This window comes from Rhinoderma darwinii, chromosome 1 (assembly GCF_050947455.1).
Source record: "Rhinoderma darwinii isolate aRhiDar2 chromosome 1, aRhiDar2.hap1, whole genome shotgun sequence".
NCBI classification, from domain to species: domain Eukaryota; kingdom Metazoa; phylum Chordata; class Amphibia; order Anura; family Rhinodermatidae; genus Rhinoderma; species Rhinoderma darwinii.
Window position 1 is genome coordinate 10,081,583 of NC_134687.1, and position 17,386 is coordinate 10,098,968.

General features: G+C 46.8%; 1 protein-coding gene across 1 annotated transcript in view; it reads right to left on the reverse strand.

Annotated features, from left to right (window-relative positions):
• The window catches only part of EXOC6B (exocyst complex component 6B), a 319,935-nt gene extending 313,831 nt beyond the window's left edge, over nt 1-6,104 (reverse strand). Inside the window, exon 1 of the mRNA XM_075855644.1 lies at nt 5,967-6,104. Within this exon, the coding sequence (XP_075711759.1) occupies nt 5,967-6,055 (89 nt within the window). The 5' untranslated portion in view covers nt 6,056-6,104. The remainder of the gene's footprint in view (nt 1-5,966) is intronic.
• Nucleotides 6,105-17,386: the final 11,282 nt, after the last annotated feature.

The following is a 17,386-nucleotide window of genomic DNA, read 5'->3' on the forward strand; positions in this document are numbered from 1 at the left end:
ACTACTCCAATCCAGCCACCTATAACCGGTACTACTACTCCAATCCAGCCACCTATGACCTGTACTACTACTCCAATCCAGCCACCTATAACCGGTACTACTACTCCAATCCAGCCACCTATAACCGGTACTACTACTCCAATCCAGCCACCTATAACCGGTACTACTACTCCAATCCAGCCACCTATGACCTGTACTACTACTACTCCAATCCAGCCACCTATGACCTGTACTACTACTACTCCAATCCAGCCACCTATGACCTGTACTACTACTACTCCAATCCAGCCACCTATGACCTGTACTACTACTACTCCAATCCAGCCACCTATGACCTGTACTACTACTACTCCAATCCAGCCACCTATGACCTGTACTACTACTCCAATCCAGCAACCTATGACCGATACTACTACTCCAATCCAGCCACCTATGACCTGTACTACTACTACTACTCCAATCCAGCCACCTATGACCTGTACTACTACTACTCCAATCCAGCCACCTATGACCTGTACTACTACTACTCCAATCCAGCCACCTATGACCTGTACTACTACTACTCCAATCCAGCCACCTATGACCTGTACTACTACTACTCCAATCCAGCCACCTATGACCTGTACTACTACTACTCCAATCCAGCCACCTATGACCGGTACTACTACTACTCCAATCCAGCCACCTATGACCGGTACTACTACTACTCCAATCCAGCCACCTATGACCGGTACTACTACTCCAATCCAGCCACCTATGACCGGTACTACTACTCCAATCCAGCAACCTATGACCGGTACTACTACTCCAATCCAGCCACCTATGACCTGTACTTCTACTCCAATCCAGCCACCTATGACCTGTACTACTACTACTCCAATCCAGCCACCTATGACCGGTACTACTACTCCAATCCAGCCACCTATGACCTGTACTACTACTCCAATCCAGCCACCTATGACCTGTACTACTACTACTCCAATCCAGCCACCTATAACCAGTACTACTACTCCAATCCAGCCACCTATGACCGGTACTACTACTCCAATCCAGCCACCTATGACCGGTACTACTACTCCAATCCAGCCACCTATAACCGGTACTACTACTCCAATCCAGCCACCTATAACCGGTACTACTCCTCCAATCCAGCCACCTATGACCTGTACTACTACTACTCCAATCCAGCCACCTATGACCTGTACTACTACTACTCCAATCCAGCCACCTATGACCTGTACTACTACTACTCCAATCCAGCCACCTATGACCTGTACTACTACTACTACTACTCCAATCCAGCCACCTATGACCGGTACTACTACTACTCCAATCCAGCCACCTATGACCGGTACTACTACTACTCCAATCCAGCCACCTATGACCGGTACTACTACTCCAATCCAGCCACCTATGACCGGTACTACTACTCCAATCCAGCCACCTATGACCGGTACTACTACTCCAATCCAGCCACCTATGACCTGTACTACTACTACTACTACTCCAATCCAGCCACCTATGACCGGTACTACTACTCCAATCAAGCCACCTATGACCGGTACTACTACTCCAATCAAGCCACCTATGACCTGTACTACTACTCCAATCCAGCCACCTATGACCTGTACTACTACTACTCCAATCCAGCCACCTATGACCGGTACTACTACTCCAATCAAGCCACCTATGACCTGTACTACTACTCCAATCCAGCCACCTATGACCTGTACTACTACTACTCCAATCCAGCCACCTATGACCTGTACTACTACTACTCCAATCCAGCCACCTATGACCTGTACTACTACTACTCCAATCCAGCCACCTATGACCGATACTACTACTCCAATCCAGCCACCTATGACCTGTACTACTACTCCAATCCAGCCACCTATGACCAGTACTACTACTACTCCAATCCAGCCACCTATAACCAGTACTACTACTCCAATCCAGCCACCTATGACCGGTACTACTACTCCAATCCAGCCACCTATGACCGGTACTACTACTCCAATCCAGCCCCCTATGACCATCCCTAGGACAGCTGGGATGATTTATAGGATTATAATCCCTGGCAGTGAGAACCTTGTGCACATCCTGCCGCCAGTCAGGAGAGAAGAGACGAAAGCCGCCGTAACAACGTGGAGGACCCGGCCGCCTGCAGAGGAAAAGATAAGACCCCTATCCTCCTCCTTCCTGTATAGAACAAGAACCCCCACAGGAGCCGACTACACAGGACGTCTGAAAATAGCCCGCCACCGCTGCCCGGCCGCCTGCGCCAATGACCCTGCGGTCACCACATAGAAAAAGTATTAAAAAGTGCAAACAGGATAAGGTATCATACCCAAAACCATGGAGCTCGGACGCGATCCCATCTGTACATCATTGTACTACGGCTGCCGCACCACACCATGTGACTGCACAATAAGGGATTATAGACAAGCAGCAGAGGTAGTGCCACAATTATATCACCTCTAGTGGATCTGACCTTACACCTGACCTGTAATATAAAAAATGGCCCTCGATACTCGAACGCCGTCCCTTTAAGGGTGCACCACCACCATTCACAGCTTCATATAAATGTGAGTATACTCCAGTCACATCCAGAGCTGCATTCACAATAATGCTAACAGGTTTAAGTGTTGGTTAAATATAAAAATCTGCACGATCCCACAATTCACTGCACCAGGTAAGCGGTTTGTTGGTGCAGCATTGACACTGAGCCCAGGTTGCAGCCAGCAGAATTGCGGATGCAGCTCTGGCTGTGAGTGGAGTATAAGACATGATGTAAGATTAGGTGCAGCTTTAGGAGCAGAACTTCACATCGAGGCTGCGTGCAAATAACAACATCCAATTCATTACTCAGTCTCTGCGTCTAAATTTAGGATCTTATTTGTGTCACGCATCTAAATATAGCGCTGAAAGCGGATACAGCGCCAAAGTGTGAGACGCCGCGCCATTCACTACCTGCATACCGATGTAGCAGAGCACAGGTTGTTATCGCTTTCTTTTCTGCTGAACGCATGCAGTGGGCTGCCCATGACAAAATAGCGCCTATGACAACTCTTCCTGGGCATACAGGACCTGTCACATAACGACTGTTATCAGAGACTGACGCAGGACCAGGGAGCTGCATGCCAGTAGGACAGCCTGTATATAAACCTGCCAGTAGAGGGCGCTCCACAGGAGCATGCTGAATGTTTATAGGTTGGGACGATGATGCTCCTAGCAGGGTCCCAACAGCAAACAGTCCATCGGGATGTCTACTCCAGTCACATCCAGAGCTGCATGCTGATGGTTTAGTGTTGGCTATCAGGCCGCGTTCAGGGTCCGTACAGAGCACGCTCTGCTGTCCTGCGTTGTGGGAGATGTAATGTACAAGACTGCAGTGATTTGTGATACTGGGATGATGGAAAAAAGGGAGAAGGCGTCAGTTATCACAAAACTGAGGGATCCCAAGTAGTGATGTCATAAGTGTGAATGCAGATCTGGATGTGATTGGAGTATAAGACATCATGTGACTGAATAAAAAACAAACAGAGAGAAGTCACTGCACAAGAAGTAAAGTGGGAGAGATGAGCGGCGCCCCCAAACCTGCCAACACTAAGGCCCTCACATGTCTCACGTCGGGGAGCCGTCTCTCCGGGGGTCTCTCTCACGTCGGGGAGCCGTCTCTCTCACGTCGGGGAGCCGTCTCTCTCACGTCGGGGAGCCGTCTCTCTCACGTCGGGGAGCCGTCTCTCTCACGTCGGGGAGCCGTCTCTCTCACGTCGGGGAGCCGTCTCTCTCACGTCGGGGAGCCGTCTCTCTCACGTCGGGGAGCCGTCTCTCTCACGTCGGGGAGCCGTCTCTCTCACGTCGGGGAGCCGTCTCTCTCACGTCGGGGAGCCGTCTCTCTCACGTCGGGGAGCCGTCTCTCTCACGTCGGGGAGCCGTCTCTCTCACGTCGGGGAGCCGTCTCTCTCACGTCGGGGAGCCGTCTCTCTCACGTCGGGGAGCCGTCTCTCTCACGTCGGGGAGCCGTCTCTCTCACGTCGGGGAGCCGTCTCTCTCACGTCGGGGAGCCGTCTCTCTCACGTCGGGGAGCCGTCTCTCTCACGTCGGGGAGCCGTCTCTCTCACGTCGGGGAGCCGTCTCTCTCACGTCGGGGAGCCGTCTCTCTCACGTCGGGGAGCCGTCTCTCTCACGTCGGGGAGCCGTCTCTCTCACGTCGGGGAGCCGTCTCTCTCACGTCGGGGAGCCGTCTCTCTCACGTCGGGGAGCCGTCTCTCTCACGTCGGGGAGCCGTCTCTCTCACGTCGGGGAGCCGTCTCTCTCACGTCGGGGAGCCGTCTCTCTCACGTCGGGGAGCCGTCTCTCTCACGTCGGGGAGCCGTCTCTCTCACGTCGGGGAGCCGTCTCTCTCACGTCGGGGAGCCGTCTCTCTCACGTCGGGGAGCCGTCTCTCTCACGTCGGGGAGCCGTCTCTCTCACGTCGGGGAGCCGTCTCTCTCACGTCGGGGAGCCGTCTCTCTCACGTCGGGGAGCCGTCTCTCTCACGTCGGGGAGCCGTCTCTCTCACGTCGGGGAGCCGTCTCTCTCACGTCGGGGAGCCGTCTCTCTCACGTCGGGGAGCCGTCTCTCTCACGTCGGGGAGCCGTCTCTCTCACGTCAGGGAGCCGTCTCTCTCACGTCAGGGAGCCGTCTCTCTCACGTCAGGGAGCCGTCTCTCTCACGTCAGGGAGCCGTCTCTCTCACGTCAGGGAGCCGTCTCTCTCACGTCAGGGAGCCGTCTCTCTCACGTCAGGGAGCCGTCTCTCTCACGTCAGGGAGCCGTCTCTCTCACGTCAGGGAGCCGTCTCTCTCACGTCAGGGAGCCGTCTCTCCGGGGGTCTCTCTCACGTCAGGGAGCCGTCTCTCCGGGGGTCTCTCTCACGTCAGGGAGCCGTCTCTCCGGGGGTCTCTCTCACGTCAGGGAGCCGTCTCTCCGGGGGTCTCTCTCACGTCAGGGAGCCGTCTCTCCGGGGGTCTCTCTCACGTCAGGGAGCCGTCTCTCCGGGGGTCTCTCTCACGTCAGGGAGCCGTCTCTCCGGGGGTCTCTCTCACGTCAGGGAGCCGTCTCTCCGGGGGTCTCTCTCACGTCAGGGAGCCGTCTCTCCGGGGGTCTCTCTCACGTCAGGGAGCCGTCTCTCCGGGGGTCTCTCTCACGTCAGGGAGCCGTCTCTCCGGGGGTCTCTCTCACGTCAGGGAGCCGTCTCTCCGGGGGTCTCTCTCACGTCAGGGAGCCGTCTCTCCGGGGGTCTCTCTCACGTCAGGGGGAGCCGTCTCTCCGGGGGTCTCTCTCACGTCAGGGGGAGCCGTCTCTCCGGGGGTCTCTCTCACGTCAGGGGGAGCCGTCTCTCCGGGGGTCTCTCTCACGTCAGGGGGAGCCGTCTCTCTGGGTCTCTCCCCCGTCAGGGGGAGCCGTCTCTCTGGGTCTCTCCCCCGTCAGGGGGAGCCGTCTCTCTGGGTCTCTCCCCCATCAGGGGGAGCCGTCTCTCTGGGTCTCTCCCCCGTCAGGGGGAGCCGTCTCTCTGGGTCTCTCCCCCGTCAGGGGGAGCCGTCTCTCTGGGTCTCTCCCCCGTCAGGGGGAGCCGTCTCTCTGGGTCTCTCCCCCGTCAGGGGGAGCCGTCTCTCTGGGTCTCTCCCCCGTCAGGGGGAGCCGTCTCTCTGGGTCTCTCTCCCGTCAGGGAGCCGTCTCTCTGGGTCTCTCCCGTCAGGGAGCCGTCTCTCTGGGTCTCTCCCGTCAGGGAGCCGTCTCTCTGGGTCTCTCCCGTCAGGGAGCCGTCTCTCTGGGTCTCTCCCGTCAGGGAGCCGTCTGTCTGGGTCTCTCCCGTCAGGGAGCCGTCTCTCTGGGTCTCTCCCGTCAGGGAGCCGTCTCTCCGGGTCTCTCACGTCAGGGAGCCGTGTCTCGGGTAGCTTTGTTGTCCGCTGTCACTCACCGCAGTGTGGGGCCGATACAGGCCGTCTCGGTGCTCTCGATCTCCCGCAGTATTCGCTCATGTTCCGCCGCTGTCTCCTGCTCCGCCATGTCTGCGGGTTTCCCGGCACCGCCTTCTCCTCAACGTCAGCGCGCAACACGCTCTTCATACGGTGTGACGTCACCAGCCCGCTGCTTCTTGGGAGTTGTAGTCTTCTCCACCCTTCTCCTTGTGTGGAGACTCAGAGGAGAGTGAACGAGTAACTTACCAATGTGTGATCCAGCGGAGGATGAAGATACAAGACGTTTATCTACACATGACTAGTCAGGGCTGTATCTAATCCTATCTTGTGTGATACTGTCTTCTGAGCTGTGTATCTAATCCTATCATGTGTGATACTGTCTGCTGATCTGTGTATCTAATCCTATCATGTGTGATACTGTCTGCTGAGCTGTGTATCTAATCCGATCATGTGTGATACTGTCTGCTGAGCGGTGTATCTAATCCTATCATGTGTGATACTGTCTGCTGAGCTGTGTATCTAATCCTATCATGTGTGATACTGTCTGCTGAGCTGTGTATCTAATCCTATCATGTGTGATACTGTCTGCTGAGCCACTGTATCTAATCCTATCATGTGTGATACTGTCTGCTGAGCTGTGTATCTAATCCTATCATGTGTGATACTGTCTGCAGAGCTGTGTATCTAATCCTATCATGTGTGATACTGTCTGCTGAGCCACTGTATCTAATCCTATCATGTGTGATACTGTCTGCTGAGCGGTGTATCTAATCCTATCATGTGTGATACTGTCTGCTGAGCTGTGTATCTAATCCTATCATGTGTGATACTGTCTGCTGAGCTGTGTATCTAATCCTATCATGCGTGATACTGTCTGCTGAGCTGTGTATCTAATCCTATCATGCGTGATACTGTCTGCTGAGCTGTGTATCTAATCCTATCATGTGTGATACTGTCTGCTGAGCCACTGTATCTAATCCTATCATGTGTGATACTGTCTGCTGAGCCACTGTATCTAATCCTATCATGTGTGATACTGTCTGCTGAGCCAATGTATCTAATCCTATCATGTGTGATACTGTCTGCTAAGCCACTGTATCTAATCCTATCATGTGTGATACTGTCTGCTCAGCCACTGTATCTAATCCTATCATGTGTGATACTGTCTGCTGAGCTGTGTATCTAAGCCTATCATGTGTGATACTGTCTGCTGAGCCACTGTATCTAATCCTATCATGTGTGATACTGTCTGCTGAACCGCTGTATCTAATCCTATCATGTGTGATACTGTCTGCTGAGCTGTGTATCTAATCCCACCATGTGGGATACTGTCTGCTGAGATGTGTATCTAATCCTACCATGTGTGATACTGTCTGCTGAGCTGCTGTATCTAAATCTATCGTGTGATACTGTCTGCTGAGCTGTGTATCTAATCCTATCATGTGTGATACTGTCTGCTGAGCTGTGTATCTAATCCTATCATGTGTGATACTGTCTGCTGAGCCACTGTATCTAATCCTATCATGTGTGATACTGTCTGCTGAGCCACTGTATCTAATCCTATCATGTGTGATACTGTCTATTTAGCTGATGTATCTAATCCTATCATGTGTGATACTGTCTGCTTAGCAACTGTATCTAATCCTATCATGTGTGATACTGTCTGATGAGCTACTGTATCTAATCCTATCATGTGTGATACTGTCTGCTGGGGCCATGTATCTAAGCCTATCATGTGTGAAAATGTCTGCTGAACCGCTGTATCTAATCCTATCGTGTGTGATACTGTCTGCTGAATTGTGTATCTAATCCTATCATGTGTGATACTGTCTGCTGATCTGTGTATCTAATCCTATCATGTGTGATACTGTCTGCTGAGCTGTGTATATAATCCTATCATGTGTGATACTGTCTGCTCAGCCACTGTATCTAATCCTATCATGTGTGATACTGTCTGCTGAGCTGTGTATCTAATCCTATCATGTGTGATACTGTCTGCTGAGCCACTGTATCTAATCCTATCATGTGTGATACTGTCTGCTGAACCGCTGTATCTAATCCTATCATGTGTGATACTGTCTGCTGATCTGTGTATCTAATCCTATCATGTGTGATACTGTCTGCTGAATTGTGTATCTAATCCTATCATGTGTGATACTGTCTGCTGAGCCGTGTATCTAATCCTATCATGTGTGATACTGTCTACTGAGCTGTGTATCTAATCCTATCATGTGTGATACTGTCTGCTAAGCCTGTGTATCTAATCCTATCATGTGTGAAAATGTCTGCTGAACCGCTGTATCTAATCCTATCATGTGTGAAACTGTCTGCTGAGTAGTGTATCTAATCCTATCATGTGTGATACTGTCTGCTGATCTGTGTATCTAATCCTATCATGTGTGATACTGTCTGCTGATCTGTGTATCTAATCCTATCGTGTGTGATACTGTCTGCTGAATTGTGTATCTAATCCTATCATGTGTGATACTGTCTGCTGATCTGTGTATCTAATCCTATCATGTGTGATACTGTCTGCTGAGCTGTGTATATAATCCTATCATGTGTGATACTGTCTGCTGAGCTGTGTATCTAATCCTATCATGTGTGATACTGTCTGCTCAGCCACTGTATCTAATCCTATCATGTGTGATACTGTCTGCTGAGCTGTGTATCTAAGCCTATCATGTGTGATACTGTCTGCTGAACCGCTGTATCTAATCCTATCATCTGTGATACTGTCTGCTGATCTGTGTATCTAATCCTATCATGTGTGATACTGTCTGCTGAATTGTGTATCTAATCCTATCATGTGTGATACTGTCTGCTGAGCCGTGTATCTAATCCTATCATGTGTGATACCGTCTGCTGAGCCGTGTATCTAATCCTATCATGTGTGATACTGTCTACTGAGCTGTGTATCTAATCCCATCATGTGTGATACTGTCTGCTGAGCCACTGTATCTAATCCTATCATGTGTGATACTGTCTGCTGATCTGTGTATCTAATCCTATCATGTGTGATACTGTCTGCTGAATTGTGTATCTAATCCTATCATGTGTGATACTGTCTGCTGAGCCGTGTATCTAATCCTATCATGTGTGATACCGTCTGCTGAGCCGTGTATCTAATCCTATCATGTGTGATACTGTCTGCTGATCTGTGTATCTAATCCTATCATGTGTGATACTGTCTACTGGGCCCTGTATCTAATCCTATCATGTGTGATACTGTCTACTGAGCTGTGTATCTAATCCTATCATGTGTGATACTGTCTGCTCAGCCACTGTATCTAATCCTATCATGTGTGATACTGTCGGCTGAGCTGCTGTATCTAAATCTATCGTGTGATACTGTCTGCTGAGCTGTGTATCTAATCCTATCATGTGTGATACTGTCTGCTGAGCTGTGTATCTAATCCTATCATGTGTGATACTGTCTGCTGAGCCACTGTATCTAATCCTATCATGTGTGATACTGTCTGCTGAGCTGTGTATCTAATCCTATCATGTGTGATACTGTCTACTGAGCTGTGTATCTAATCCTATCATGTGTGATACTGTCTGCTGAGCTGTGTATCTAAGCATATCATGTGTGATACTGTCTGCTGAGCTGTGTATCTAATCCTATCATGTGTGATACTGTCTTCTGAGCCATGTATCTAATCCTATCATGTGTGATACTGTCTGCTGAGCTGTGTATCTAATCTTATCATGTGTAATACTGTCTGCTGAGCTGTGTATCTAATCCTATCATGTGTGATACTGTCTGCTCAGCCACTGTATCTAATCCTATCATGTGTGGTATTGTCTGCTGAGCTGTGTATCTAATCCTATCATGTGTGATACTGTCTGCTGAGCCACTGTATCTAATCCTATCATGTGTGATACTGTCTGCTGATCTGTGTATCTAATCCTATCATGTGTGATACTGTCTGTTTAGCTGATGTATCTAATCCTATCTTGTGTGATACTGTCTGCTTAGCAACTGTATCTAATCCTATCATGTGTGATACTGTCTGCTGAGCTACTGTATCTAATCCTATCATGTGTGATACTGTCTGCTGAGCTACTGTATCTAAGCCTATCATGTGTGAAAATGTCTGCTGAACCGCTGTATCTAATCGTATCATGTGTGATACTGTCTGCTGATCTGTGTATCTAATCCTATCGTGTGTGATACTGTCTGCTGAATTGTGTATCTAATCCTATCATGTGTGATACTGTCTGCTGATCTGTGTATCTAATCCTATCATGTGTGATACTGTCTGCTGATCTGTGTATCTAATCCTATCATGTGTGATACTGTCTGCTGAGCTGTGTATATAATCCTATCATGTGTGATACTGTCTGCTCAGCCACTGTATCTAATCCTATCATGTGTGATACTGTCTGCTGAGCTGTGTATCTAATCCTATCATGTGTGATACTGTCTGCTGAGCCACTGTATCTAATCCTATCATGTGTGATACTGTCTGCTGAACCGCTGTATCTAATCCTATCATGTGTGATACTGTCTGCTCAGCCACTGTATCTAATCCTATCATGTGTGATACTGTCTGCTGATCTGTGTATCTAATCCTATCATGTGTGATACTGTCTGCTCAGCCGCTGTATCTAATCCTATCATGTGTGATACAGTCTGCTGAATTGTGTATCTAATCCTATCATGTGTGATACTGTCTGCTGAGCCGTGTATCTAATCCTATCATGTGTGATACCGTCTGCTGAGCCGTGTATCTAATCCTATCATGTGTGATACTGTCTGCTGAGCTGTGTATCTAATCCTATCATGTGTGATACTGTCTGCTGAGCTGTGTATCTAATCCTATCATGTGTGATCCTGTCTGCTGAGCTGTGTATCTAATCCTATCATGTGTGGTACTGTCTGCTGATCTGTGTATCTAATCCTATCATGTGTGATTCTGTCTGCTGAGTCGTGTATCTAATCCTATCATGTGTGATACTGTCTGCTGATCTGTGTATCTAATCCTATCATGTGTGATACTGTCTACTGAGCTGTGTATCTAATCCTATCATGTGTTATACTGTCTGCTGAGCTGTGTATCTAATCCTATCATGTGTGATACTGTCTGCTAAGCCTGTGTATCTAATCCTATCATGTGTGAAAATGTCTGCTGAACCGCTGTATCTAATCCTATCATGTGTGATACTGTCTGCTGATCTGTGTATCTAATCCTATCGTGTGTGATACTGTCTGCTGATCTGTGTATCTAATCCTATCATGTGTGATACTGTCTGCTGAGCTGTGTATATAATCCTATCATGTGTGATACTGTCTGCTGAGCTGTGTATCTAATCCTATCATGTCTGATACTGTCTGCTCAGCCACTGTATCTAATCCTATCATGTGTGATACTGTCTGCTGAGCTGTGTATCTAAGCCTATCATGTGTGATACTGTCTGCTGAACCGCTGTATCTAATCCTATCATGTGTGATACTGTCTGCTGATCTGTGTATCTAATCCTATCATGTGTGATACTGTCTGCTGAATTGTGTATCTAATCCTATCATGTGTGATACCGTCTGCTGAGCCGTGTATCTAATCCTATCATGTGTGATACTGTCTGCTGAATTGTGTATCTAATCCTATCATGTGTGATACTGTCTGCTGAGTAGTGTATCTAATCCTATCATGTGTGATACCGTCTGCTGATCCGTGTATCTATTCCTATCATGTGTGATACTGTCTGCTGATCTGTGTATCTAATCCTATCATGTGTGATACTGTCTACTGGGCCCTGTATCTAATCCTATCATGTGTGATACTGTCTGCTGAGCTGTGTATCTAATCCTATCATGTGTGATACTGTCTGCTCAGCCACTGTATCTAATCCTATCATGTGTGATACTGTCTACTGAGCTGTGTATCTAATCCTATCATGTGTGATACTGTCTGCTCAGCCACTGTATCTAATCCTATCATGTGTGATACTGTCGGCTGAGCCACTGTATCTAATCCTATCATGTCTGATACTGTCTGCTGAGCTGTGTATCTAATCCTATCATGTGTGATACTGTCTGCTGAGCTGTGCATCTAATCCTATCATGTGTGATCCTGTCTGCTCAGCTGTGTATCTAATCCTATCATGTGTGATACTGTCTGCTGAGCCACTGTATCTAATCCTATCATGTGTGATACTGTCTGCTGAGCCGTGTATCTAATCCTATCATGTGTGATACTGTCTGCTGAGCTGTGTATCTAATCCTATCATGTGTGATACTGTCTGCTGAGCTGCTGTATCTAATCCTATCGTGTGATACTGTCTGCTGATCTGTGTATCTAATCCTATCATGTGTGATACTGTCTGCTGAGCTGCTGTATCTAATCCTATCATGTGTGATACTGTCTACTGAGCTGTGTATCTAATCCTATCATGTGTGATATTGTCTGCTAAGCTGTGTATCTAATCCTATCATGTGTGATCCTGTCTGCTGAGCTGTGTATCTAATCTTATCATGTGTGATACTGTCTGCTGAGCTGTGTATCTAAGCCTATCATGTGTGATACTGTCTACTGAGCTGTATATCTAATCCTATCATGTGTGATACTGTCTGCTGAGCGGTGTATCTAATCCTATCATGTGTGATACTGTCTGCTCAGCTGTGTATCTGATCCTATCATGTGTGATACTGTCTGCTGAGTGGTGTATCTAATCCTATCATGTGTGATACTGTCTGCTGAGCTGTGTATCTAATCCTATCATGTGTGATACTGTCTGCTGAGCTGTGTATCTAATCCTATCATGTGTGATACTGTCTTCTGAGCTGTGTATCTAATCCTATCATGTGTGATACTGTCTGCTGAGCTATGTATGTAATCCTATCATGTGTGATACTGTCTGCTGAGCCACTGTATCTAATCCTATCATGTGTGATACTGTCTGCTGAGCCACTGTATCTAATCCTATCATGTGTGATACTTTCTGCTGAGCTGTGTATCTAATCCTACCATGTGGGATACTGTCTGCTGAGCTGTGTATCTAACCCTACCATGTGTGATACTGTCTGCTGAGCCGTGTATCTAATCCTGTCATATGTGATACTGTCTGCTGATCTGTGTATCTAATCCTATCATGTGTGATACTGTCTGCTGAGCTGTGTATCTAATCCTATCATGTGTGATACGATCTGCTGAACTGTGTATCTAATCCTATCATGTGTGATACTGTCTGCTGAGCCACTGTATCTAATCCTATCATGTGTGATACTGTCTGCTGAGCCACTGTATCTAATCCTATCATGTGTGATATTGTCTGCTGAGCCACTGTATCTAATCCTATCATGTGTGATACTGTCTGCTGAGCCACTGTATCTAATCCTATCATGTGTGATACTGTCTGCTGAGCCGTGTATCTAATCCGATCATGTGTGATACTGTCTGCTGATCTGTGTATCTAATCCTATCATGTGTGATACTGTCTGTTTAGCTGATGTATCTAATCCTATCATGTGTGATACTGTCTGCTGAGCTACTGTATCTAATCCTTTCATGTGTGATACTGTCTGCTGGGGCCATGTATCTAATCCTATCATGTGTGAAAATGTCTGCTGAACCGCTGTATCTAATCCTATCATGCGTGATACTGTCTGCTGATCTGTGTATCTAATCCTATCGTGTGTGATACTGTCTGCTGATCTGTGTATCTAATCCTATCATGTGTGATACTGTCTACTGGGCCCTGTATCTAATCCTATCATGTGTGATACTGTCTACTGAGCTGTGTATCTAATCCTATCATGTGTGATACTGTCTGCTGAGCCACTTTATCTAATCCTATCATGTGTGATACTGTCTACTGAGCTGTGTATCTAATCCTATCATGTGTGATACTGTCTGCTGAGCTGTGTATCTAATCCTATCATGTGTGATACTGTCTGCTGAGCTGTGTATCTAATCCTATCATGTGTGATACTGTCTGCTGAGCTGTGTATCTAATCCTATCATGTGTGATATTGTCTGCTAAGCTGTGTATCTAATCCTATCATGTGTGATACTGTCTGCTCAGCTGTGTATCTAATCCTATCATGTGTGATACTGTCTGCTGAGCCACTGTATCTAATCCTATCATGTGTGATACTGTCAGCTGAGCTGCTGTATCTAATCCTATCATGTGTGATACTGTCTGCTGAGCCACTGTATCTAATCCTATCATGTGTGATACTGTCAGCTGAGCTGCTGTATCTAATCCTATCATGTGTGATACTGTCTGCTGAGCCGTTTATCTAATCCTATCATGTGATACTGTCTACTGAGCCGTGTATCTAATCCTATCATGTGTGATACCGTCTGCTGAGCCGTGTATCTAATCCTATCATGTGTGATACTGTCTGCTGATCTGTGTATCTAATCCTATCATGTGTGATACTGTCTACTGGGCCCTGTATCTAATCCTATCATGTGTGATACTGTCTGCTGATCTGTGTATCTAATCCTATCATGTGTGATACTGTCTGCTGAGCTGTGTATCTAATCCTATCATGTGTGATATTGTCTGCTAAGCTGTGTATCTAATCCTATCATGTGTGATACTGTCTGCTCAGCTGTGTATCTAATCCTATCATGTGTGATACTGTCTGCTGAGCCACTGTATCTAATCCTATCATGTGTGATACTGTCAGCTGAGCCGCTGTATCTAATCCTATCATGTGTGATACTGTCTGCTGAGCCACTGTATCTAATCCTATCATGTGTGATACTGTCAGCTGAGCTGCTGTATCTAATCCTATCATGTGTGATACTGTCTGCTGAGCCGTTTATCTAATCCTATCATGTGATACTGTCTACTGAGCCGTGTATCTAATCCTATCATGTGTGATACCGTCTGCTGAGCCGTGTATCTAATCCTATCATGTGTGATACCGTCTGCTGAGCCGTGTATCTAATCCTATCATGTGTGATACTGTCTGCTGATCTGTGTATCTAATCCTATCATGTGTGATACTGTCTACTGGGCCCTGTATCTAATCCTATCATGTGTGATACTGTCTGCTGAGCTGTGTATCTAATCCTATCATGTGTGATACCGTCTGCTGAGAAGTGTATCTAATCCTATCATGTGTGATACTGTCTGCTGAGCTGTATATCTAATCCTATCATGTGTGATACTGTCTACTGGGCCCTGTATCTAATCCTATCATGTGTGATACTGTCTGCTGAGCTGTGTATCTAATCCTATCATGTGTGATACCGTCTGCTGAGAAGTGTATCTAATCCTATCATGTGTGATACTGTCTGCTGAGCTGTGTATCTAATCCTATCATGTGTGATACCGTCTGCTGAGAAGTGTATCTAATCCTATCATGTGTGATACTGTCTACTGAGCTGTATATCTAATCCTATCATGTGTGATACTGTCTGCTGAGCCACTGTATCTAATCCTATCATGTGTGATACTGTCTGCTGAGCTGTGTATCTAATCCTATCATGTGTGATACCGTCTGCTGAGAAGTGTATCTAATCCTATCATGTGTGATACTGTCTGCTGATCTGTGTATCTAATCCTATCATGTGTGATACTGTCTGCTGAGCTGTGTATCTAATCCTATCATGTGATACTGTCTGCTCAGCTGTGTATCTAATCCTATCATGTGTGATACTGTCTGCTGAGCCGTGTATCTAACCCTATCATGTGTGATACTGTCTGCTGAGCCACTGTAACTAATCCTATCATGTGTGATACTGTCTGCTGAGCTGTGTATCTAATCCTATCATGTGTGATACTGTCTGCTGAGCCGTGTATCTAATCCTATCATGTGTGATACTGTCTGCTGAGCTGCTGTATCTAATCCTATCGTGTGATACTGTCTGCTGAGCTGCTGTATCTAAACCTATCGTGTGATACTGTCTGCTGATCCGTGTATCTAATCCTATCATGTGTGATACTGTCTGCTGATCTGTGTATCTAATCCTATCATGTGTGATACTGTCTGCTGAACTGTGTATCTAATCCTATCATGTGTGATACTGTCTGCTGAACTGTGTATCTAATCCTATCATGTGTGATACTGTCTGCTGAGCCACTGTATCTAATCCTATCATGTGTGATACTGTCTGCTGATCTGTGTATCTAATCCTGTCATGTGTGATACTGTCTGCTGAATTGTGTATCTAATCCTATCATGTGTGATTCTGTCTGCTGAGCCACTGTATCTAATCCTATCATGTGTGATACTGTCTGCTCAGCCACTGTATCTAATCCTATCATGTGTGATACTGTCTGCTGATCTGTGTATCTAATCCTATCATGTGTGATACTGTCTGCTGAGCTGTGTATCTAATCCTATCATGTGTGATACTGTCTGCTGATCTGTGTATCTAATCCTATCATGTGTGATACTGTCTGCTGAGCTGTGTATCTAATCCTATCATGTGTGATACTGTCTTCTCAGCCACTGTATCTAATCCTATCATGTGTGATACTGTCTGCTAAGCTGTGTATCTAATCCTATCATGTGTGATACTGTCTGCTCAGCTGTGTATCTAATCCTATCATGTGTGATACTGTCTGCTGAGCTGTGTATCTAATCCTATCATGTGTGATACTGTCTTCTCAGCCACTGTATCTAATCCTATCATGTGTGATACTGCCTGCTGAGCCGTGTATCTAATCCTATCATGTGTGATACTGTCTGCTGAGCCACTGTATCTAATCCTATCATGTGTGATACTGTCTGCTGAGCCGTGTATCTAATCCTATCGTGTGATACTGTCTGCTGAGCCACTGTATCTAATCCTATCATGTGTGATACTGTCTGCTGAGCTGCTGTATCTAATCCTATCGTGTGATACTGTCTGCTGAGCCACTGTATCTAATCCTATCATGTGTGATACTGTCTGCTGAGCTGTGTATCTAAACCTATCTTGTGATACTGTCTGCTGAGCTGCTGTATCTAAACCTATCGTGTGATACTGTCTGCTGATCCGTGTATCTAAACCTATCGTGTGATACTGTCGGCTGAGCTGCTGTATCTAATCCTATCATGTCTGATACTATCTGCTGAGCTGCTGTATCTAATCCTATCATGTGTGATACTGTCTGCTGAGCTGTGTATCTAATCCTATCATGTGTGATACTGTCTGCTGAACTGTGTATCTAATCCTATCATGTGTGATACTGTCTGCTGAGCTGTGTATCTAATCCTATCATGTGTGATACTGTCTTCTGAGCTGTGTATCTAATCCTATCATGTGTGATACTGTCTGCTGATCTGTGTATCTAATCCTATCATGTGTGATACTGTCTGCTGAGCTGTGTATCTAATCCTATCATGTGTGATACTGTCTGCTGATCTGTGTATCTAATCCTATCATGTGTGATACTGTCTGCTAAGCTGTGTATCTAATCCTATCATGTGTGATACTGTCTGCTCAGCTGTGTATCTAATCCTATCATGTGT